This window comes from Caretta caretta, chromosome 1, assembly GCF_965140235.1.
Source record: "Caretta caretta isolate rCarCar2 chromosome 1, rCarCar1.hap1, whole genome shotgun sequence".
NCBI lineage: Eukaryota > Metazoa > Chordata > Testudines > Cheloniidae > Caretta > Caretta caretta.
In genome coordinates this window covers 158,486,691-158,512,257 of record NC_134206.1, presented here as the reverse complement: position 1 = coordinate 158,512,257, position 25,567 = coordinate 158,486,691, and the positions used below count along the sequence as shown (strand labels likewise).

The following is a 25,567-nucleotide window of genomic DNA, read 5'->3' as shown; positions in this document are numbered from 1 at the left end:
TCTCTCTCTCTCTTTCTCTCCCTCTTTTTTTGAGCAACACGTTCATTTTTGTCAACTTTTTCCACAGGAATAAAAAGCATTTCCCAACCAGCTCTCGTGAACACTGTTAAATAGGGTGATCCAGATTTCTGAAGATACACCTCTAATTCGACATCTGAAGATACATCATTAACTTCTGTCTGCAGCAAGTACTCACAGAGTTCACACTTGAGTCCAAAGAACTTTCCGATCCTGTTGATTTGTACCATAGGAGTATCACCAATTTTCCTCAGAATGTTTGGTAGTATGTTTGGAGACTTTGGCCTAATGCACAGACACATCGATTAGTTCTTGGCAGTAACACTGGGAGGTCACATGCTTATTTTGGATGTTCTTTTTAAACATACAGAAGTTCACAACAGAAAGGACTCTCTAAAACAGCAAAACCCTGATCCAAAACTTTTGGAGTAATCAGACATCAGTGAAATGGTGTGGATAGCACAAGGTACATGCATTTACCTCACGTGGTTTCCAAACTTTTTTTCTGGGGACCCAGTTGAAGAAAATTATTGATGTCCGCGACCCAATGGAGCTGGGGATGAGGGGTTTGGGAAGGGGCTCTGGGCTGGGACCAGGGATGAGGAGTTTTGGGTGCAGGAGGGGCTGGGGGTGCAGGAGGAAGTCAGGGCTCTTGGCTGGGGGTGCAAGAAAGGGTTCCAGGTTTTGGGGGGGGCTCAGGGCTGGGGCAGGGTATTGGGGTGCGGACTTACCTCTGGCGGCTCCCAGTCAGTGGTGCAGCTGGGGTACAGAGGCAGGCTTCCTGCCAGTCCTGGCACCGTGGACTGCACTGCGCCCCAGAAGCAGCCAGCAGCAGGTCTGGCTCTTAGGCGGAGGCACGCCCCCACCAGTTTGGAGTGCAGAGCCGGTGCTCGGAGCGGGGACAGCACGCGGAGCTTCATGGCCCCCCTGCTTAGAAGCCGGACCAGCTGCTGGCTGCTTCTGGGGTGCAGCACGGTGTCAAAACAGGTAGGCACTTGCCTGCCTTAGCTGGGCAGCACTGCCGATGGAACTTTTAATATCCCAGTCAGTGGTGCTGACCAGAGCGACCCTGTGCCTGACATGCCGTGACCCAGTACTGGGTTGCAACCTGAAGTTTGAAAAGTGACTGATGTAGTTTATTGTCATCATTACCAACCACTTAATTATTCACTTGATCAGGGCAACTGCTTAATAGGTTACTTAACATGAGCTAACTCTGGGTATGTCTACACTGGCAAGTTTCTGCGCCACAAGTTATACCCCTTTTATTAAAACGCTGGAATTAAACTGCTGTTGCGTGTCCACACTGTGCTCTTTGTGATGCTGGAGCGCATCCACATTAGCAGCTCTTGCAACCGCAAAGACAACAGTGAATTGTGGGTAGCTATCCCACTGTGCAATGGCCGCAGGGTGCTTTGGGAATGGTTTGCAATATCTCATGGGGCAGGCACAGCATCACATGATGCAGATTTCCCAATCCCATTGTTCCATGGGCATCCTAATACATTGACAGCTGCTTTTCAACTGAAGTGTTGGGGGTGGGGGGCAGAATGTGTGTGTGTATAGAGGGAGGGAAGAGAGACAGTGTGTTTTGCGGGACAGAGAGTCTCTCAACATGCTGTCTTGTAAGTTCAGACAGCAACAGGAAGCAACCAGTCCTGAGGCGGGGGAAGGGGAAACCCAGACATCAGCCCCCGCCTTCCTCCCTGGGCACTCTCTCTCTCTCTCATAAGCACACCTCTGCCTCTGTGTTCAACTGCACATTAACGGTTTGCGGTGTGTCCCAGAGCAGATGAGCACAGCACACAACAGCTGTCAGAAACGGAGCTTTGAAATGGGAGGGGCACACGTCTCCAGGGCAGCCGAGTTCAAAACAATGAGCAGAGCGCGGACACTTGAGGCATTATGGGACACCTCCGGAGGCCAATGACAGGGCAGAAAGCAATTAAGTGCCTACACTGGCAATAGAGCGCTGGAGCCTCTGCACAAACAGCCTTACGAGGCTTGTTGAGGTGGGTTTTTTTGCAGCGCTGCAACTGAGGAGTTTCTATGCACAGAGTTGCAGTGTGTATACATCTGCCGTTTGAGTGCAAAAAGCTGCTTTACTGCAAAGAAACTTGCCCGTGTAGACAAGCCCTCTGGCTAATGCAGCTTCACATCAGCTTCTTTAAGCAGAAGGCTAATGGGAAGGGAATGTTTGTACACTGTTAGCAATGTTCTTTGTTTAGTAGAGTTGGAAAACTTATTAAACATCAAGAACAGGCTGTTCTAGCTTGGAAGGGGTATTGTTAATTTTAAGGAAAGAGATGAAAAGGAGTTCTCTGCATCTCAAATTAGTAATGAGGGGGAGCAGGGAGGGAATTTATAAGATTTCAGACATTTTCTCCTTCTAGCAGATAGCGGCTACAATAAAAAGCATATTCACTGGCGAGATATACTGGGGGAGGGAGGTAAAGAATGATTCCCAGGTCAAAAGCAAGAGCTACAAAGCTGCGATCCACAGTCTGCCATGCTCTCACCATCTGAAGTAGGTTAGCATAAATTTCAGGCCTTCCAGGGAAAATGAATGCTTCAGTCATCTCTGCTGAGCATGCACATATAATCTCCATCAATGCCATGACTGCTCCAAACCATGGTTTGTCAACAAAAGCAGACTGGAAATAGTCAGACTAGATCAGTGATTTTCAACCAATCATCCGTGGACCCCCTAGGAGTTTGCAGACTATGTTTAAGGGGTCTGCAAAAGATTGTCATTACCATAAAACGGTGGTTTTTCAACCTAGGGACCGCAGACTATGTCTAAGATTTCCAAAGGGCTGTACACCTGCATCCAAAATTTTTTAGGGGTCCATAAATGAAAAAAGTTTGAAAACCACTGAACTAGATGATCTAATGTTCCTTTCTGGCTGTAAGAATCTATGAAATGCTGAGCACAGATTAATGCTGCAATTACAGGTAGGTGTGACGAAATTCTTGGTGAATTTATTCATTTTTTGCCTGCATTTTTGGGGAGGGAGGGTTAAATAGCACCATTTAGGGAAGATGAAAGTGAATGTGTAAATATGAGAAAGCAAAAAACTGTCAAACACAAAAGATGACCTCTTGACCCCATTAAAGTCAATGGGAGTTTGCCTCTTTTATAACATAAGCTAGGTGTAAACATACTTAGCTTGCAACTGTAAATTATAGATATCGGATACAAAAGTGTCCATATGCAAAATCATGCCAATTTAACTAATACAACTAAAAAAATTCACACCTTTAGTTAAACCCATGCAGTGCTTTGAAGGGACAAAGTCTTGGTTAACACTGAAAGGCAACAAGGAAAGAAAGGTATCACTTACAAAGTGAGGTGATAATGAGGGGATTCAGAGGGGGGTTTCCCCAGCTCCCAAGTACATTTGCTAGGGGTGTCAGGTCGGATCCACTCTCTCTCCTCACTGATGTTACAGGGCTCCTTCTCCAGCCCTCCGTTCAGCAGGCATTTAGCAGAGAAGTGAGAGCAGGAACTGGTGTCCATTTCTCCTTCTGGAGGAACTGAAGGCATTGTGTCTCTGAAAAGGAAAGAAGAACCTGCCATTAAGACTCACTTTGAGCTTCCTCAGAAGCAAAAGGATTACCTCAAAGCCACTTAACATATGCAGCAGACTACTTTAAACCCTGCTGTGTCATGATGTTACAGATTATTATGGAAGCAACCGAACATAAGAGCAATGTAGGCTTACACAACATACTGCTACTGTCTTGCCTTCATTATAACACACAAAGCTGAAGTCTTCTGGAATCTTCTGCTTTCCCCATTAGAGGAGGGGCTCAGACTCATACTGTTCTAGTATCAAGTTCCAGGGAGACGGCATAGCCTAGCCATCTAAACATGCAGCTGGAGCCAGGAACTTCTGAGACCTAATAATGGCTCTGCTGCTAACTCTCTATGGTGAGCTTGGGCAAATCACTTAGCATCAGAGTCTTAGGCTATATCTACCCTAGGACTTATGTTGGCAAAACTTATGTCGCTCAAGGGTGTGAATAGCGAACCCCTCTGAGCGACGTAAGTTTTGCTGGGTTAAGCGGCAGTGTGCACAGCACTATGTCAGTGGGAGACCGTCTCCCTCCGACATAGCCACTGCCCCTCGTGGAGGTGGTTTTATGTCAATGGGAGAGCTCACTCCCATCAGCACAGAGCAACTACATGAGCGATCTTCCAGCCTTAGTTTCCCTATGTATGAAAACAACAACATACAAGGGTCTTGTAAGGACGGGTAAGGGTTTGTGCAGCACCGTGACAACAGTAAGTGTTATGACATGGTTCAAGCTATGAAGGGCTGATAACTGAAATGGGAAGTTGGGCTTGGCTTTGGTGCAGAACTGAGTGCAAAATTTGTGACCACATCCTGTGCAATGAGAATGCCGTGAAGACAGACTGGTATTAATTAGAAGCTGCCCACAGTTTACAGTAGGCGGTCTCAAAGATCAAGAGACAAGACTGATCAAGCAGTGGAGTTTCCCCCCAACAAAAAACAAACCTCCACTTTCTACCCCAAAGAGCTACCATCTCCCCATCCTAAGCAGATGGCTGGCATGTATATACCCCCTGGATGATCAGACAGCAGTGCTGACTGACTCTAGACAGACCTGCATTTATCCTCCTAACCAGACAATGTGGCTATGTTGTAGGCAGAGGAGAAGTGGGTAGGGAATAGTCGTGTTAGAGAGGCAGTTTGTTTCACCTCTAGGCAGGAGAGATCCTCAATGGGTGGGTGAAAGTGAGAGAGAGCTGCCATAGAACTACTGGTCTGGCAAAAACCCAGAAACACCCCTGAAAACTCTGCCTCTGGGGAGGACAGGGGAGTAGGCATCCACCCTCTCTGGAGCAATGCTATGAGGGAAACTAACCTGGATGTGGGGAGAAACTTTAACAAAAGCCACAAAGAAAAATAAAGCCTGGAGCTGAATTGCTTCCAAGACCAAGCTCCACAGGAAAGAGCGGCAGGCTCACAGGGCCAGTTTTATGAAGGTTTATTTCGGACTAGATTTCCTGTGAGAGTCACTCTCACCAATAGGGAATATGGAGTCAATTCTATGCAGATGGTTAACAGGTCTTATTTTAGGTCATGTGTCTACAAAACCCCCCACAGTGACATAACTTTTTTGGGTAGGGTAGCATAGCTGAACCCATGAAAATGCATTTGGAAAAGACATGGGAGGGGACATAAGAAACCCCATTGCTTGAACATATCAATTTTAAAAGGATTATAAACCCAGTACATTTGATGGGCATAACAGGTTTGCCTTTTGCTCTGGAAGTTATTTTCTAGAGATATGCTGAAACCAGACCCTCAAACCTCTTTAAAATTTCCGGAGGGTGAAGAGAATCTGAGATCCCAAGTGCCAGATCCAGATTTCTCTGTGTTATGATTTTGGTTCCAGCTCAGAATGGCTTGAGAAAGCCATTCCTGTGACACTGCATCTCACAATGGCAGGAATCTCACAACAGCAGCTAATCCTATGAAACTTTGGACCCAGCAAATCTAAACCCTGGCCCTGATTCAGCTTCGAATTTGAACACCATCCTAAACCTAATTTGGATCAAAGCACTCTTCTTCATTTTATCTCCATTATTTCCCTCTAGACCCATGCCCAAATCTCTCTGTCCAGGATAAACCTATAAAGATAACATTGGTCAGTGGATTCTCAGGTATACAGCTGTATTAGGGTATTGAGGATAGAAGGTAAATGATTCAGAAGAATCAGTTAGTCAATATGCTCTTCAGGTTTATTTGTCTTTACTTCATTTGTGCATTAGGCCATAAGGCATTAGCCATCTGCAATGGCAGAATAGTGGCAGCAAGCAAAACAAAAGCTTTGTGGGGCATTCTCTGACACAGACTCATTTTTCACTTCTACAAAGACAGGCTCAAACCCCAGATAAAGTCACTCGCACATCAGTGACTGGCCAAGATTTTAAAAAGTGACTAGTTAGTTATTTTTTGGTGCCCATCTTGAGACACCTTGAAAGGGCTTGAGATTTTCCGAAGTGCTGAGTGCCCACCTTCGAAAACAGTTCCTTTAAGGGGTCTCAAATTGGCCACCCAAAGCCTATTAGTCACTTGGAAAATTTTGGCCAGTGTGATTATTGGTGTCAAAACCATTGCAGGCTCTGCTCTGCAGAGGCCCTGGCCTTGGGAGAGAGGGTGATGCGCCTCAACCAGGACCTCACTGGCAGAGCAGTGCAGGAAAGGTTGACAACAGCTATGCCTGGCTTTATCCCCTCACTTTCACGAACACCCCTCAGCATGTGTGAAGTGCAGGCCGACGGGATACGCATCCTGAAACTAAAATATCTGTGTACATGAACACATTTTTTCCAGTCACGAAAAAGATATTCTAATCCTACATTTAGGCCAAATTATGTCCTGACAAACCATAAAGCCCCACTGATTTCAAGGCAGGGCAGAATTTGGCCCTTTCAAAAAATGTAAACCAATTATGCTAGACAAATAGTAGCTGCTAGGAGGCGCAACACACACAGCTGTTCAGATATGCTCTGCTGCATTTATTTTATTTTGTTTACAATTTAAATGGATTTTAGACTTTAACAAGGTTGCCCAGTTTTCTGCTGATATTATGCCCAAGATTAAAAGCTCTTCCACTTCATTTCTCAGAAACTCCTTGTAACTCTTTGGGACTTTAGCTTAAAATAGAAGCCTCCCAGTTTGCCATGTTCCTAAGCATAGATTTAATTCAAGAGAAATTTGATCCCCCTCCAGGAATCTTATTACTATTCACTATTTGTCAAAGTAAAATCTTTCTCCTGTGCTTCAGAGCACAGGGGTTAAAATCTCCCACCATTAAGCCTTCTGTACTGGGCATAAGATACTGCAAAACAAAGTGGACAGGACTGGTAAACAGGATTAGTAACAGTTGTGTGGTAGGGATATCAGATAAATCTGTAAATTCTGTTAAACAGCGGTTGAAAGATTCCCAAATATGGGAGAACAAATGAAGCCCTCTTATATTACTGCTTGCCAGGATACTGCCACACTGCCCTTACTGATTGGGTATTGGGGCAGCTGGCTACACCTGTCTCTTCCTCCCCCAGCCCAGCTGCTCAATGCTCTCTTGGATCCAGACCAAGCCTATGCACTGGAGGTTGGTTGACTCAAGTTATGTCAGCATACAGCTGCTGACTTGTCTGCCACTCAGGCACATGGCTAAGCAGTTGCTTGCGTCAGAGCTACACAAGTGCTTGTGCCAAAGTAGAATGTGTTGCACCATGTGTAGGTATCTTAGTAGACCCCATGCTACTTTCCAGCTCATTGCTGGTATCTCACAAAGCATTTCACCCAGGGATCCAGTTCCCACTTTCTCTATCCCATAGATGTTGTGCCTTTTTAAAAACTCCACAGCCCCTCACACCGCTTTTCAGGCTCTACCAGATCTCTGGCAGAAGCATGGACCCTGCACAGCTCAGCATAGTTCTCACAAGTGTTGCTAATACAGGAGGTACAATTCACCTGTGTTAGAAATGTCCAAATTATTGTAATTTATTTATGTAGGGTCTTGTTTTTGCAGACAATAATAAAAAGGTACAGTTGTATGTTGGTGCCTCTGGCCCCCACAGATCCCCCTGGTGCTCACTGCATCTCCTGGCCCCCGCTGCTTCCCCCTCCCATTGCCCTGAGCTCCCTTCCGTAGCCTCATACCCCAGGCTCACCCTGTTCCTGGCCTCTTGACCACAGCACCAGATAAGACCAGCCCCGTGACTGAAGCTGGGAGGAAGGGAAGAGCTGAAGCCCACCCCCAGACTCCCATGGTGGAAGCCCACCCCTGGACACTGCAGGGAGGAGCCGCTGCTTTGCCCCTCCCCCATCTCTGCCCAGGAGGCTGTCATGGCCGCAGGAAAACCCCTTAGGGCCACATGCAGCCACAGTAGCTGCACTTGAGAAATGCTGGCTTTGAAGACCATTTTAACAGTCAGCCACAGTAGTGTTATGTTGCTTATAATGTGTGCCTCATGTGTACTTATTTGCTTTTACTTAGTATAGCTTTTACTGCTATGTATTCTGTAATGTGGGGGGTAGGCTAAGCAAGATACTGAGTTTCCAAAAATTCAGCAAAGAAACAGGCAACAAAATCAAAGAACAAACACACACAAGATTAAAAACCTTTTATCAACACTAACTGGGTAAACCGTATTTTAAACCTCCAGTAAAAATAGAATTAAAAAGCAAACATTCATGTCCATGTATGTAAAACCTAATAACGGACTATTTTCACAAGTTTTCACAGCTTGGTGTACGTGTAGCTATTGCTCTCTTTGCTGTCCCCTGTGCTGTGGAGTGGTAGGGGTAAGGGGGTAACACCATGCTGCCACCTGTGTGTTGGGGTTGTAGGGAGCAGTGACAATGGAGTTCTCCAAGGACTGGAAAGGCTGCTGAGTTCAGGATCTTTGAGTAATGCTTTGCAACATTGTTTGTTGCTTGAGTAATCCCATTATATCCTGGTGCATTTTCCAGTGTGCCTCTTGGTCCTTTTGCTTCTCCTGCAGTAGCCACTCTCTCCGTTCCCAGACCTTTTCCATGGTCATGGGGCCTCTCCAAGTCCTGCATTCACAGTCTGAAGCCATAGAGGATTGAAGAATCTTGCAGAACAGATCCTCCCAGTCCTCTTCTTGCTCCTCCTGTTGAGGGTCAGATGTTCAGCAGGTGCAGAGGGGCACTCCTCAAGGCCCCTGATTAAAACAGACACGCTGCTGATTAAAACAGACAAATGCACCATTAGATTTGCAACTGCCATGGAAAGGAAAAGACGTGTCAGAATTCCTTTCCCTTACTCCCATAAATACCTTTAGAAATGCTAACTGTCACTTCAGCTTTGGAGTTGATCACTACAGCACCATTCTGCAGCTCAAACCATAGTCAGTATGGCCTAGTGGCGGGGGAGGGAGAAAAGGGGACGGTGGAAGCTATCAATGTTGGGCTCCCCTACCTGGGTATGGGTATAAGGAAAGTGCTGAGAGTGCTGGCAATATTTTCCACAGGCCACAGCGATCCGGGCTGATACTGACTCATGAGGCACAAAGGCAGAGAACCCAGCTGCTGGCAGCATCCCAAAGCCGCCCGTGGGCTCCAAGCCTGTTGTCACCTGGCGCCATTGCAGTACTCACCACGGGAGTGGCATGGCATACTCCTATCACAGTAGAAGAAACCAGGCTGCCATCCCTAGAAATCATTGGGAACGGACTGTAAAGTATCTCCATGTGCGTTTCATGGAGATCTCTCAAGAAACTAAAACGGACAACCCTACACAGATAAAGTACTCTGCCCTGGCTCCCTGCCTAGCTCAACAAGCCAAAGGACTGAAAAGCAGATGCCAACTTCCTGTTTGTTCCACCGCTACCCGAGCGCAGGACACTGATCTGAAGGGGACGGTGTTATCCGACAGCCATAATGGTGTTTTTGAATTTATTCCCTATTCCCATTACATTAGGGAAGACAGCCTTCAAAAGGGAGTGCCTCTGTTTTGAGGTTGCGGATGGAATGGATGCCATTTCTAAATGGGGAAGAAGAGCAGAGAGGGAGGGAGGTGACTTTTGGGAAGTGAAAAGCAAAGAAGTGAAAACAAAAAAGGAAAAACGCATGTAGACACTTACCAAACTCCCTTCCCCTTCACCAGCAGGTTCATCCACGCTTGTGTGGAGGGGCTGGCTCAACTCCAGCCAAGTTTCAGATAATTCCTGGCTTGCAGCATGCTTTGAGTCCACCGTCACGTCTTTATGTCCCCATGCATCCACCTCCTCCTCCTGCTGGCAGGAGTCTCCACCTTGGGCTCCTGCAAAGTGACCATCGTGGTCTGCAGGGTGCTGGTGGGGTCGCTGCCAGGTATGGCATGCAGGTCACTGCAGAAGCAGCTGGGCTGCATGACCGCACCAGATTTGTTGCTGCCCTCCCTGGCCTTCTGGAAACCATGACAATTTGCTTTCATGGGACCCTGCTGCTCGTCCCTGTTTCAGCATCCCCCTGCACAATTGGCACAGGCCATCAGGAAACAGCATTTCAAAAACCTAAAGGGGCAGGTTTTGGGTTTCTATGACCCCTGGGCAATGAAATTCAAAACTGTGACTAGAACAACCACTCTTGCAGGAACAGCGGTATTGTGGTACAGCTGCTGGAGGAGTCAGTCAACACAAAAACACAGCCGCTACACTTGCTCTGCACAGCTCTACACCACACAGGGAGGTGGTGTTATTGTTAGGGTTACCATCCCATCCCTTGACTCCCTTATGTCATTGATTTGTCACATGGGTAAGGGAAGGCCAAATCAAATTTTTGGAGCAGCACTAAGCAATGTAACAGTTGGTTAAACCTTGTTTTCAGTGTAGAATTCAGCCTGAAGAAACTTAGCTTTTTAACAAGTAACCACAAGCTAAATATAGGTTTTCCTTTTGTGTTGTCCTAAGACTGCAATGAATTGCACATCTGAAATAAAAATCATGGATACGACTTCTTCTTTGAGACTTTGCCTGTTAAAACAGGATAAATATTCAGCAGTGTTCCCCCCACTCCCACCCCGCTCCTTTGGCAGGGCTTTGTTTTTGCACTTGCAACACAGGTAAGGAGATGCCAGGAAGAATTGAGAAAGCCATTAATGAACCTTTCCCTTTCCAGAATTCTAAGTAAACAGCAAATGCTGGCCACATACGAGCACGAAGATGTTTTATTGCAAAGAAGGTTCAGAGAGTACTGTGTGCAGGGGAAAAGTTAAGCTTTAAAACATAGTAGCCAGCTCCTCCTTATCCCAATTTCTTAAAACTTGTGGAATTTATTATGTCCATTCCTATCTCAAATGTAGCAGTGAAAAGATTATTTCCCTCATGTAAACAGATCTGGACAGATTAACAGAATCAATATTTAGCTGGTTTCTGCAATATTAAGCTTCAAATTAACTTTAATTTCAATTGCACATGTACACAGTTTTATTAATTGATTTTAAAACCGATGTATTGAAATGTATTAAAACTGATAATTACCATTTTAAACCTTAAAATTGCAGCTTGTGATAATTGCATTGTATACCTGAGGGCAACAGAAATGAACACCCAAGGAAAACAAATACACAACATACTAAGGGAAAAATTTCTTTAAAATGTTGTTTAAAATGAAGTGTTATCCCTTATTTTTCATGTGTTTCCCCCTTATTTATATCCAACAAAGGTGGACATACAGTTATTGTGTTGCTGTAACAAGGTGCTTACGTTGGCACGAGACAAATTTTAATGTAAATGCACCTCTACCCCGATATAACGCGGTCTTCGGGAGCCCAAAAAATCGTACCATGTTATAGGTGAAACCGCGTTATATCGAACTTGTATTGGTCTCAAGCACTTCTGTTATTAAAGCAGCCCCACCCCCCAGAGCATGTGTTATATCAGGGTAGAGGTGTATATGCACAACTAGGATGATGCAAGTCACTTACGCCCACCAAACTGCAGGGCAGAGCAGGCCCAAGCAATGAGAGCAGGGGAAGACAGATATTTTCTGTTTGTAGTTCCTTAGCTCAGTGGCCTTAAGGAGAAGCTGCAGTCCTGCTGGAAGTACTGATGGGGCTACCAAACATAGGTGTTCGGAGAAGCACAGCACTGAGCAGCCCTACAAACTTCTCCTCCAATGAAGCAATCTGGAGAAAACTCCCCAAGGAAAAGCAAAAGCTAGGAGAAATGCTCCCCCTTTGGCCCCTCCCAGGGGCAGGAGCAAACAAGCCCAAGTATGGTATGGAAAAGATCTGTTGAGAGTTCTTCTCAGTTGTAAGCTAGTACTGCCTACATGTATCAAAATAAATGTCTCCAGTGTTAGAAGGCAAAATCCAAAAAGGAACTCCATGCTTTATAAGCTAGTCTAAGCATATATAAAGTTAATTTCTCAAAGTCCAGCCAACTGTTTATTATGGCATGATTGGGACTTGTCCCCATGCCTTCATAGTTGTATGTTTGGCAGCTAGAAAAAGTATCTGGCTTAAGTCTTTGAAAGTGTCTGTGCTTTTTCTTAATATTTTTACAACTACTTATACGGCTGTACAGCACCTAAGCACAATGGGGCCGCAATCCTGATCAGGGTCCCTCAGTGCCACTATAATATAAACAGACACATGTCATGTATCTGGAGGGGATATTAATTTAATAAACTGGAGAACCACGAGACACTGGAACCGTGTGATGATTCTAAAATGCTATTCTGAATTTTATTGATCATACACCACTGATGAAAACATGGCTTCGGCCCACTAATCCATCTCCCTGGAGCGGATTCTTACACTCCAAGCATTTAAGCAGTTTTAAACAGTCACCATTAACCCCCCTCTTCTCTCCCCTCCACTCCCCCAAAACAAAGCCACACTTCGAGAAGTGTTTTTAATTTCTCCCAAATGTTTTTAATTTCCCTTTCCCGCCCTCCACAAAACAAAAAATTAAAAAGACAGCACATACCTAAACCTAAGACAGGGCATGTTTAGTCCTAGACAAGTAGTAAGTACCAGTATGAAGCCTGATATTTGACAGCCATAAGGGGTTAAAAACTGGAATTTTATATCACTGGGAAACTGGACATTTCCAGCTACCCAGTGGGACTCCGCATGTTGTTATATTCATACGAAGTCCTGATATACCAATCCACAATATCATGATAGTTTTAGTATAATAAACTTATTCTAGAGATTTTAGGACTTCCTCTGAGGCACATGTAGATATACATATGATTGATGAAACAGTTGGCCTCTATGTACATACACAAGATTATGTGTCTACAGAATTTATAGTTGATATGTGTGTTTGCAAAGCACACACAGTGAGAACACTGAGTTCTGGAACAGCCAATACCTTTGTTATATTCAAACAAGGAGGAAGGCAGTGAGAGTTTGCCCAACAGGAAGGGATTTGCTTACTTTATTAGTGATACTAAGTGCTTCTGTAAGAGGGTCAATTATGAACCTGAAACTTACCACCAATGCCTTAAACTTTTTGCTTCAGGGGTCTCCAATACAGTTTGTTCTCCTAAAACAAAAAATGAGAAAAAAAATGTTTTGAAAGACTCTTCTTAAAGAGAAAGAACAACCTTCTCTGTGTGTACAATATAGAAACAAGTAATGCCATCTTTGAAAAGTGCCATTTGGCTGGCTGCAGTGGGTAAAGAACAGAAAGGTTGTATATTGTAGCAACAAACAGCAAAGAGACAGCTTCCATCACTGGGCTCTGATTTCGCCAAGGCACCTTGAGCAATGGCTATGCAAAGGGAAGGCAGTAGACTGGTCTGTAGCAGAAACTCTGGACCAATTCAGATTATTCAGTCTGTGCATAAAGCTTTTAAGCCTGGTTGCTACATCGCTTCCAGATGTATAAAAGAGTGATATGCTTGAATATTTGCTACAGAAGAGCTTGTATCTATGTGCTGGAGAAAAAGTATATTTGCAGCCTGCTGCCCCCATTGAAACAGGGTTGTGAGCCCAGGTGCTGGAACTAGAGGTGCTGGGGGTGTTGTCACACCTCTTGGGTTGAAGTGGTTTCCTTCATTTACAGGATTTACAGTTTGGTTCAATGGCTCTCGGCACCCCCACTGTAAAAATCGGTCCAGCACCCCTGGTTGTAAGGAAGCCCATTCTCTCAGGGACACCCCCTATTCATGGAGATATCCATTATCTCCTTCCTCTTATATTCCCCCCTCACAATACCTACTTAAAAACAGATCTTCTGCTCACTCCTTTACTTGGAATTTTCTTCAGCTAGCAGCCTGCTCTGAACTTTGCTTTCCATATCAGTGTCAGCCAGGTCACTGGAGTGGCTCAATAGATTGCTGGAGAGATCTCAAGGGCACCAGTTTGAGTCCCAACTACGCCAGCAGGGGCTAAAAGTTGTCACTCTGATCACTGGGATCTGGACTGAGATCACCAGTGTGACAACCATCCACATCCCAACTGGCACCTCCATGGGGAGTTCAGACTGAGTGAAAACTCAAATGCCTTTCTGTCCCTAGGGTAGGTCCCTACAGAACAGGGTTGAAGACCAGACTAGGAAACTGTTCCTGACACTGTCTGCATTGTACTTTCCCCCCCATTGTACAAGAAGTCCATTTCCAAGGCTATTTATCTGACGCAGTGTGTGTGCGTTAAACATCCGCAAAATAAAAAAAATAAAATAAAATAAAGTGCCCACATGAGATCTAACATCGCACCTGAAGCTGAAGTTAAGTTGTCCAAAAACAAAACAAAACACAACCAAACAGGTTTATGAGTGAGATCTGATGGCTATCTGAGGGCTGAATGCTAAGTAGAAAGTAGGGTGCAGGACTCCATCGTGCCTTGTCTGGAGAATGGGACTATATTTCTCTGCCATTTATCCTAGTTCTTGACTTGAGTTTGCTACAGAAAGAGGTGGAAGATAGAAAGAGCAGTTTGATGTCAGTATCTAGTGGCCCCAAACATCTGAGTCAGATCAGTTAGCAAGGCCTTCAGAGGCAGGTACACGTACTGCTGATACACACTGCATTTCTTAATCCCTTTACTCGTTGGGGTGGGATTCTCAAAAGCACTCAGAGCTGGCCTTACTCTGCTCTCACTGAAGTCAATGAGAAAACTTCAATTGACTTCAATGGGAGCAGAGTTAGGCCAACATAGAGTGCTTCTGAAAGTCACATTCTAGAAACAAAGCACAGAGAAGAGTGCTCTGGTTAAGAATGCACCCTTCTCCCAGAGACTAGAAGAAACTGTCTTGTTACATCCCAGGCAACAGCCAATCTGTGCCTCTTGACACAGAAAAGATGACCTGACTGTACTGCAGAGACCGAAGTGGGAAAGCAGAGAAATCTGAAGTCTCATTAAACTAGTGTATAACTGTGGTTTTCCAAGAATCTTCTAAACTTTCTGATACTCAGATATTGCAGCATTTGGTGACTTATAAACACCCACAAGAGGCAAACTCAGGAAGGACTCTAGGGCCATGACTCAGCATATGCTTAATCTTAAACAAGTAGTCCAATTGAAGCCAAAGGTGCTTTGCTGGAGTGGGGCCTACCTGAATTATACTATGGCTCTGTGGAAGACGTACATCTCAAGAGAGGTACAGAGGGGCTTTTGGGGTTCAAAGCTGTTCCGTCCAATTCTCTCGCAATAGTCTTATCCTATAGATGAAGATGAATGCACAGCTGTTTCTCTGCATCAATATCATTCTTCCTGATATATATATCAGTGAAGCTGAACTGATATATCCAAGACCTCCCCTGTGGCTTGAAATAAAAACCTTTTTCCCCTGCCCCTTTAACATTACCAGGATGTTAAAACTAGGGTTGATGGCAAAGTAATGGTGAACATTGGGTATCAAACTACCCAGAGCAAGTTCAGCAAAATGTCCCAGGTTAACACTTCACACAGAAAAAAGGACTTCCTGCATACAGATCTGGAGCTAGAGACACTGGTGTACTGAGTACCAGGACTTCTCATGAAATTTGAGGGTGTGTCAAATCACCTTGCTGACCAGTTTTTTTTTTTTTAAACACACACACACACAGAGTCCAACAGATTTTCTGCATAACAAGACTCCTGTATAGGGTTGCCAAACCTCCTGGATTTTATGGGAGTCTTCGGGAATTAAAGATTAATCTTTTTAACTGAAGATTGTCATTTGATGAAACCTCCAGGAATACGTTCAACCAAAATTGGCAACCCTACTCCTGTACAAATATCAAAGCATGAGAGCATTAGAGAAAAGAGACTGGAAAGTTTCTGCACCTAATCTGGAGATGGTAACTTTCATTATCCAATTCTGTATTTAAGCGGACTACTTTTGTTTATACTAACAGCAGATCTGACCTTTCCTCCCCAGAGCATAAATATGTAGAGATACTCTGCACTTCTATAACGCTCCTAATGTATAGCTCTCAGAGTACTTTACAGAGCATAGGGCGGGAAGTATTATTCCTTCCATTATACAAGTAGGGAAATGGAGGCACAGAAAAAATCAAGTGACTCACCCAAGAATACAGAGAGCAGGAAATGGAATTCTGATCTCAATTCCTAGTTCCACATGCAATTCACTAAACAGCTGCTGTTCCACAGTCCTGTGGTACATCTCTTACTTGGGCAATATCTGTAATGAATGCTTGTGGAAAGGGGCACCTGTCCCTACTGAACAGAAGTGCAGTTAGCAGTTCTGGATTACCTGTTTCTTGTAGAGAGACTAAGAGTAAGGCACTCTCAGACCTAGTCTGTACACAAACTTGAGCTAGTTGTAACTAAATCACATCTTTAGTTAAACCAGTGAAAACCCCTCGCTGAATATGTATATCTGTTTGTACCTGGTTCTCCAGGTTTAAAAATGAAATTAAGTGTATCCACATAAAGTTGCATCAGTTTAACTAAATCAATTTTAAAAAACCCCACCCCCCGCAAAAAAAAAAAACAAAAATAAAAAAAACCACACCAACCAACCAAAACCCAGAACCACCAGATTTTAGGTAAATAAGTTTAAGTTGGCATAACATCAAAGCCTCAGACACAATACGAGCTTGATGCAAATACAGAGAAGTGTCATAATGCTTCTCATGAAAACAGTTTAGATTAGCAGTAATGAGTGGACTAGCCAAAAAATTAAGCTAACTCAGCAGCACTGTTCTTTAAAAATCAAAGCAAAACATTTTTAGAGGCTCCCCGTACAAGTTATGTGGTGTAGAGACATTTCTTGTAATCTAACACCTCAAGGAATTAAAATGGTCAGGCGTTACTAAACACTGAGTAACACCCTCAAGTTAGAATTTTAACATATATTTCCTTAATGTGCTAAGCATAACAGAGCTTATACCTTGGCAGAGAGACAACACTGAAGCAAGCTTGCCAAAAAGCAGAGCTACATCATGACAAATCCACTGTAACAACTTCAAACCCATATTAAAACAAAAAAAAGTAGGATTTTGGCTTTTTATTTTTACAGCAGTGCTGCTGCATCACCAAGGTGACTGAAACAGAAGCAATGAGTTACATGCCTCCTTTTCCAACCCCACACACAATGGCATGTGGTAAATTACAGACTTAAGAGTTGCTGAGTCACACTCAATAAGGTAGAACTGTGGTAACCGAATCCCCACGCATTTGGATCAAAGCATATAAAACTTGTTCAGGCAACAGTATGCAATGATCTCATTAAACTTTGTGCATGGTGGGGTTTCTTATTCCCAGAATTACTAGACTAAGCAACTACGAGTTTTATAAAGAACGCCTTCACCCAGCAGCATGTGCTTGTTTCTCCATCCCAATTTATCTCCCTCCATTTTACCCCTCCTCCATTTTATTCTCATTATATATGAGGTCTCCAGGCTCTTGTTTCATTCCCCTCACTACACTGGAATTTCCTTCCCCTTATTGAGTGTTCAGTCCTGCATGGTGCGAAGTACTCTGACTCCAATTCACCAGAGTCCCACTGACATAAATAGAACAATTACTTATTTAAAAGTGGACCACAAGGCTAGTTACTTCATTGGATTATGGCCAGCATGCTCAGCACCTTGCAGGACCAAGCACTTAGAAAGATATGGGATATACAGAAAAAATGACGGACTGTATTTATTTTAAAAAGGGGGGGGGGGAGAGAATCAGATCTATTACTGGTCAATTCAATAATGTTTTATTGGTATTAGAATAATCATTTTTACTGTGGTAGCTCTCAGAGGCCCCAATCATATTCAGGTCCCACTGTACTGGGGGTTGTATAAAACACACAAAACATTCCCCAGCCTTAACAAGCTACATAAGTGTTGTAAGAACAACATGTAAGAGCCCTTGGGTTTTTGGCAGAGGGAAGCCCAGGATGGTGAGACAAAGAACTAGTGCCAAGCCTGTAAGGGACAGGGAGAGAAACTGGAACACTAACACAACAAAGCAGCCAAACATGACCTATACACTAACAAACAGGCAAAGGAGACTCACTCAATAACAGATGTAGGCTTCCCAGCAGTTAACTCCCAGCCTTTCCCTCCAAATTTGTACTTTTCTTTACATTTCTGGTGGCCCTCACACAGAAATGTTAACCCCTGGGCATCACAAACCTTCCATCAATCAATATTACTTGCAAATCATCCATTTCTAGAGTAGTTCCCACCACTTTCTGTTTTTCTGCCCACCCCAGGAAACAAAATAACCTCCAAATACATTTTAAAAATACACATTCCACAGGCCTGTGGAAAGACAATATTTACTATCCTTCTTTTATCAGGATAAGCACTACTGAGATGAATACAGTAAATAAGATTTTTGATAAATTAATTCACAAGAGATCATCTTGATAAGAGGATTTTCCATCCAAAAATGTTTTCTCTACTGTCCAGCAGATTGCATGGTGTTCTAATTAGCTTTACCCATCTTAAAAACACTAGAATTTAATACACTGGAATTTTGCCAGAACAAAACCCAATCAAACACCATTTACCCTCTGCACAGTAACTGTAGAAAGCTATCCACTGCTATCCCATCTACAAAAGCTATCTGTAATTCTAGTTCGCACGAGGTGTCTAAAGGAGATCCTGTTTCTAGGGCAGCATATTATGAGCACCAAGGATTTCAGCAAGACTTGGAATAAAAGAAAATGACTGGAACTTGGCACCTTGATATCTCTATGTGCCAGCCTAACACTATCACACATTCATACACATATTCATCATCATAGCAATTGGTCAAAATCTCATCCACCAGGATAACAGTCTCCAGATTTCAACCAGCACAAGCAGTTTATTTCACGCCGTTAATTTCCTAAAGGCCGAAGGACAAAGTAACAAGAACTAGACAGCTTTGTTCCCCAACTCCGACCATCGCATCAACGTTCACCTTACAGCATCCAGCAGGAGAGGCGGCTGACTCCAATCTCCACCATTGCCTGTATTTATTTGGGGGGGGGGGATATAGCGATGTAACGATGGCGCGGGGCTGGGGCACAGAGAATACCTTCGCTCCCTTTCGGGAAATCTCCAAATCAGACGAAGAAGGGAGGGAAGGGAAGGGGAGGGGGGAGAGGAGAAAGCTAAACCCATTCGCCAGCGCCACGACTGCCACCTGGGTAACCTGACCTCTGGCAACCCCATCTACCGGCTGCAGCACAAGCTGATGCAACCGGAAAGCGGCAGGGAAGAGACACGCCCCGCACAAAGAACAGGCAACAACGACGAAACCCCGGCAGTGCGGCGCATCTCCCCAGCCAACGGGAAGCCCGCGGGCTGCCCAGGCCGCTTCTCCCTCAGCCCGCTACCCCACGTCCGACCTCTCCCATCCGCACGCCGCTCGCACGTGCCTGGCCCGGCCGGGCGGGCGGGCGGGAAGAGAGGCGCGGCAGCAGCCCGAGTCCCGCTGCGCGTGGATGAGACGCCCCGCGCCGCAGCAGCCGGTGCCCCGCGCGCGTGCGAAGGGAAGTCTCCCAGGCGTTCCCCCCCCTCCAGCTTTTGGAGAGGGAACGCGCGCTGATTGGCCGGGCCGGGGGCGGAGGGGGACACGCCCCACCAATAGAAAAGCAGAGTCGCTCCCGCGCCTGTGTGCGGCCGGGGGTAGAGGGGTGAGAGTTTGCTGCGGGAGGGTGTAGCTGGCCGGTTTGTCTGCAGCGCCCACGCAGCAGCTTTCAGGCTGCCTAGGGCGAGGACGCATCCTAGGTCCGTCCCTCTAGCCCATCAGATAAGCACCAGCATCCACTCTAGAAGGAATGGGGCTACAGTATTTTTTCTTCTACCGCTCCAGGGAGCTAGCTACAGATATATGCCAGGGTCCTGCAACCGGACTTGTTCAGGCAGGCCCCTTTGTCCACACAGATGCCATTACAGGAGTAGGGTCGTACACACAGCAGCTCTGCACTGGTGAAAGCTGCTGTGACTCTGGTGATGGGTGCCACCAGAAGAACCTAGAGGGATATTAGTGAACAGATGTAGAAATAAGTTATTTTACAGCATTTCACACAGCAGCAATAAATAAGAAAGTGTGGTTTTGTGTTTTAATGGGCAAAGGAGGGTTGGATCCTGAAAGGTACAGAGCACTCAGGCCCTGTCTCAGGGAAGAATTTAAACTCATGCTTAACTTTAAGTGTGTGAGTAGTCCCACTGGATTTAACCATATGCTGCAGCAGGGACCAGAGTGTTCCATGCTTTGCTGAAGGGAGTCTTCCAGTTGAAGCCCTTTAAGGACTCAGGCCAGACCCTCAACAATATTTGGACACCTAGCTTCCGATGATTTCAGTGAGTTAGGCACCTAAATACCTCTGAGGATCTGGGCCTGAGTCCCCAAGCTAAGGAAGACACAAGCATGCTGCCACAGTAGCCTTGTGATGTCAATCATTCAAATAAGCAGTGAACTTGTAACTGAGGTTTTACATGTAATTTAGAGATAGTAGGCCAGCAGCTCCCTGTTCCTGTAGGAGTAGCATTTTCATCCAATCTAAATTTGATCTCACCTCTCCCACTCCTTGTGGGGAATACATCCAACTCCTGCAGCAGCAGCTACTTCAATCTGAAAAGGAGTAGCACCACTCCTACCCAATAAGCCAGTGATAAACAAGGAATTTCAAGGCACATATAGCTCTTCATAACATTACATGTTCTTGTCTAGGGTGTCAACCCACATGATGCACCAATGGTGTTGGAGGAAAAATGGCAATTTAAAATTTACACAAAATAGCACAGACTACAGCAAACAGGATTGCACCAAAGTATATACCTCACTCAACAATTTTTCCTCTGAACAAATAACACTGCAAAGCCCCAAATAGTGGTTAACTGCTCAGGCAAAATGGGCAACAATATTTAGCATTTATATAGGGTTTTATAATCAGTGCCTAATTACCTTGTAGTGTGTTGTGATTAATCCTCATTATTATCCCCATTTTACAAATATTGAAGCTAAAAATGGTTAAGGCCACAGAGAGTCAATTTGATCCACAAGTGGAAAACCAGCTTGTGTTTAGTTCAGGTGAGGTCTTTTCATTATCTCCTCCTTGTTGCCAAAGTTTACTATTGGCTGCTCAGCAAAAGAGCCAACTCAGTTTCAGTCAGATGATGAGCAGCTCTAGCACCTCACAGCCACAAATTTGCTCAATATGTAGAATATTTAAGGGCCCTCAAAACTAGTTCTGGATGGCTTGGGAGGAGGGAGGTGGATGAGAAGCATAAACTAATGATTGTTAGGAAATATCACAGACAAACATTCAAGTCCTTCTCTGCAACATGAGGGCTAGAAACTTACCAGTGGGCAGAACCACCAAGAACTAAAAGGACCCTTCCCTCCCCTGCCCCCCCCCCCCCCAAAAAAAAAAAAAAAGGAATAGTGTGTCCTGTACAGAATAGTCTGCAAGAACAGGAATGAGACACAGGAGGTGCAGTACAGGAGACTTTAGAGTTCCCAAGTTTTGACTGTTTGGTAAGTGGCCACATCCTGCTCACTTATTTGTGTGAATGGTATTAGGGATTATCTTCACACACAGTTGTACTAGTTTAATTAAACGTGTAATTCTGAATAGCCATAGTGGTACAAAAAGGCTGTTTGAGTACTCCCATATAAACCTGACTTACAGTAGTTTAACTAAAAATCTATTTCTAATCCACCTAAATTAAACTGAAATAAGCCACTAAGGCCTGGGCTACACTTGGGGTGGGCGGGGGGGGGGGAGGTTTCAAACTAAGATACACAACTTCAGCTACGCTATTCAGATCCGGCAAGTAGTGAGGACGTACCCTAAGAGAGCGGCTATACCCTGATTTCAGTTACACCAGTGCAATGCGTATGTGCAGAAAAAGCCTAAGCCTCTTTGCTGTCTTTCGATCTGGGTGCTAATTAGTGCAAACTGCAGTGACTGTATTTGACATATCAAAATATTTTAAAACAGATTTTAAAATAATCCAGGAACAAAAGAGTTTATAAAGTATGCAGATTGACCACCATTACAGATAAACACCACTACTGTACTGTTAAGGAAAATCAGCATGGTAGATCATGTATTATAGGGGGTTCACTCCTGACATCAACAAGGACAAAGACTGGACCTGTGATACACATGGAATCATGAGAGATGGGTTTTGCTGATTTCCATATACATGATTTATTATTGTAGGCAATTGTTAAAATAAACAGTGACTATGGAAAAACAGAGACCCCACTAAACAAAAAAGCCTTGTTGACTAGTCCACCAACCAGGTCAAAGATGTTTATGTATATACAAAGTAAACAGTTCTAAGTTTGTGATATATCAATTTAGTCAGAAAAGAGAAAGACATTTAATATTTCTACAGTTACAATGAGTATATTTAATTAGAATTTAGGAATTCTACTTTCAAAAATCACTATCTAGAACAGAGGCAGGGTTGTGATACTGTACAATAAACATTTAGCTCCCAAGTAGCAGAATTATTACTTCTTAAAAAAATTCAAAGATGCAGCTCTCAGGCACTGAAGGCTTTTAAAGTAGTTTCTACTCTGCAGAGTGAGATTATACATGTTTGTAGGATAAAAGCACAGGAAATTTAGATTTAACCTGTCTGTGCAGATAGCTTGAAACACAGTGACAATGTCAGCAGAGGAACCAGCTACAATCACTAACCCTTGACTGAAACCAATTTACCAAGTTGTGTTGTACAATGACAGGGAGAAAGGGGGTGTGTTGGGCTTTTAAGACACTAATTACTTATTTCCAAGTCGTGCAAGCTCCTTCTATCATGTTTTTAAATAAAAGTGATGTGGTATTAGCCAAGACTGATTTCTACAATCATATACAAAACAGATCCTGCAGCCTTTACTCAAGTACAACCCTTATTGATTTGCGTAAGGAAAGACAGTGGTCTCCACTTGGTAACACCAGTGCCCAAGTGCTATACATGGATTTAGAATTGTTTTTAGATTGAGGAAACAAATACCATTCCCTAGAATATTAAAAAAAAAAAAAAGGAGAGATCTGTCTCTTAACAAATGAACGTAAGAGTTTAAAGAAAAGGAGTACTTGTGGCACCTTAGAGACTGACAGATTTATTAGTCTCTAAGGTGCCACAAGTACTCATTTTCTTTTTGCGTATACAGACTAACACGGCTGCTACTCTGAAACCCATAAGAGTTTAGTTGACAGGTGGGGTGTTTAAAATTTTTAGCACCTGACAACCTTGCTGGCACAGTTTTAAAGAAAAGTGTCTGGTTTAAAAGAAGGGTTATGTTTCTATTACTTGCAGATTATGTACCAAAAAAGCTTTATTTTGAACAAGTTCTCCATTTGGTTTTACAGTGTTAAGATACATCATATTTATGGACAAGCAGCATTTTACAGAAGAATCAGATTTGAGACTAATACAAGTAAGAGGAAGTCACTTGGAATTATGAGTTTATTTAAAATTAAGCATATCCAGACATCAGAGGTACCATATGCTGTCATTTACTTGAGATTAAGAAATTCCATGAACTAAAAGTGATGTTTTTCAATAGAAGAAATCTTAACATTTGGATAGTCATGAGTAGGTACCTTTAAAAAAATATTACCTGTTCTACACTTTGTATATGGGGAGAAGGGGATAAGGATAATAAAGTGAAATTTCTCCATTTCCATTAAAAAGCCTAATTAGCTATTTTAAGTGGCTTCGAGGAAGTGACAACATTTGTGCCAAGTCCTTTTAAAAGTTCACACTGAACAATTTCACAAATGTAGTATGCAGTATTACAGGTGAAGGGCAAGGATACAATGAAAACTGAGTTTGTGCTAGATTTGTGCTCTTGTGCTCTCACTAGTCAGGTTGTGGAAATGTAAAACTGTAAACACTTTTCTTCCTTGTGAAATTCAGTGACATCCCCTGGTTTGTTATCAGTGTCCCTGAATGCATGTTTGAGTTATGTTATTAATTCACAAGGCCACAAAATGATACATTCAGTGGATTTCAATGACAGAGAAAAATTTTGAAGTAAAATAAAGCAAAGCATGAGAAATTGGGGTCTTTGTAATTCATTTGTGATGTGTACAAGTTTAGGTCTTGTTTACAAACGAAAGCTGTACCAGGCTAAAATGATTTAAATAAACTGGTACAAATCACTGTGTAGACACTGGCTTACATCAGTTGAGCTAGTTAGCAACATGACTTTGTGGTGCAGACAAGGTCTTACACATGCTGTTTGCCACGTGAAACACAAGAAAATAATCACTGATTTGTTTGTAGGCATTGCCTAAATGCACATGAATACCATCCGTATCTTGCTGGATCTTGCAATCTAACTAGAAAAGGGTATTAAGTAACACAATGTCACTGAAGAGAAAATGGGTAAATCTTAACATGTACATTGAGATGAATTAGAGGGCTAAGAGTTAACAATTTCAACCTCTCAATTGGTGACAGGTTTCAGCTCATTGTGATACTGCCACTCAAGGTCATTGAAACACTGTTGAAGTCCTTGAGGTGACAGGAAGCCAGGACCTAATTTCTAGTATATTGAAACATAGAACATCAAAGCCATCTTTACACATCATAATGGTACAGTAAGAGAAAAGCTTCTTTTGCTTTGCCCTTAGCCTTTAAAACCAAGTTTCTGTATGTGCTGATTTCCCCCCCAATCTGGTTAGTGAAGGCATTCTGCACAAATCTGGGAATAACTCAATTTTTATTTTGGCCCAAAAGTTCACCTTAAAGAGGTAAGATGTGTAAGATTTTCTGCTTCCCTCCTTCAATATTAATCACTATTTACCAATTCTAAGTGCCAGTGAGTGCGGTCTTTTCTTATGTTTATCATTTGGGAATAAAATAAAAACTAAAAGTTAATTATTACCCTGGCCACAAAATGTCTATATCCACTGCATTTACATAGAGCTATTCTTCAACCACTTTTAGGCAAGTTCTCATTAATACAAGCTTTTGAAAACACTAGTAGCATTAATAAATTTCCTCCCTTTCTGAAAGCTAAATAATTCCTGACGTACAGGAAGTTGTAACTGGTGGATACTTTCTACAACCCTATATGCTATTTCATGGATTGATAAGCAGACCGGGATCCAAGTCTGATGATACATCTTGTAAAGTCAGCTACTGTACAAATTGTATAGCACTTAAGATGTTCCAGCAACTTGTAAGTGAGAGGCTTTAGCGCTAGAAGAGGCACTGAATCCCATAAAATGTATTTTGCTTTTATGAAGTACAGCTATGATTTGCAGTTGCAATGAAGACTGTAGATAGAGCAAGCCTAAAAGTATTAACTTCAAAATATAATAAAATGCTCTTGTCCATTAGCTTTGCTATGCAAGTGCCTTATGTAGGAAAAGATGCTTTTAATTACAGTTCAGATCTTCTCTTAGAAGTGAGCAACAGATGGAGAAGGTACAGTGTACTTTTCACTAGCGTCCGACTTACTGCTTATCCTGAATACTGATATGCTTTCAGTTAAAAGGACAGCCAATGGAACTTCAAGAAACCTTCCATGAAGGTGGATCTGATACTTAGATATTTTTTTACACAGAACTCATCCTGCTGTATGGAGCATGAGCTTTTGCATGATAACTTGATGGTCTGTTATAAGATACTGCATTCAT

The 25,567-nt window shown here is 43.4% G+C and overlaps 1 protein-coding gene across 7 annotated transcripts in view; it reads right to left on the bottom strand.

The window, feature by feature from the left end:
- Positions 1-19,474, bottom strand: part of LOC125643160 (cystathionine beta-synthase) — a 46,968-nt gene extending 27,494 nt beyond the window's left edge. For 2 of the 7 annotated variants that reach the window (XM_075132435.1, XM_048865369.2), the window contains exons 1-4: positions 19,334-19,474; positions 13,012-13,063; positions 3,363-3,572; positions 197-303 (exon numbers count right to left, since the gene is read on the bottom strand). In XM_075132435.1, the coding sequence (XP_074988536.1) occupies positions 197-303; positions 3,363-3,565 (310 nt within the window). In that variant the 5' untranslated portion in view covers positions 3,566-3,572; positions 13,012-13,063; positions 19,334-19,474. Of the gene's footprint in view, positions 1-196; positions 304-3,362; positions 3,573-13,011; positions 13,064-15,076; positions 16,437-18,873; positions 18,970-18,990; positions 19,092-19,303 lie in introns of those variants that run through there. The other 5 variants (XM_075132442.1, XM_075132453.1, XM_075132446.1 and 2 more) reach the window with 5 other exon arrangements.
- Between the last annotated feature and the right edge of the window lie 6,093 nt (positions 19,475-25,567).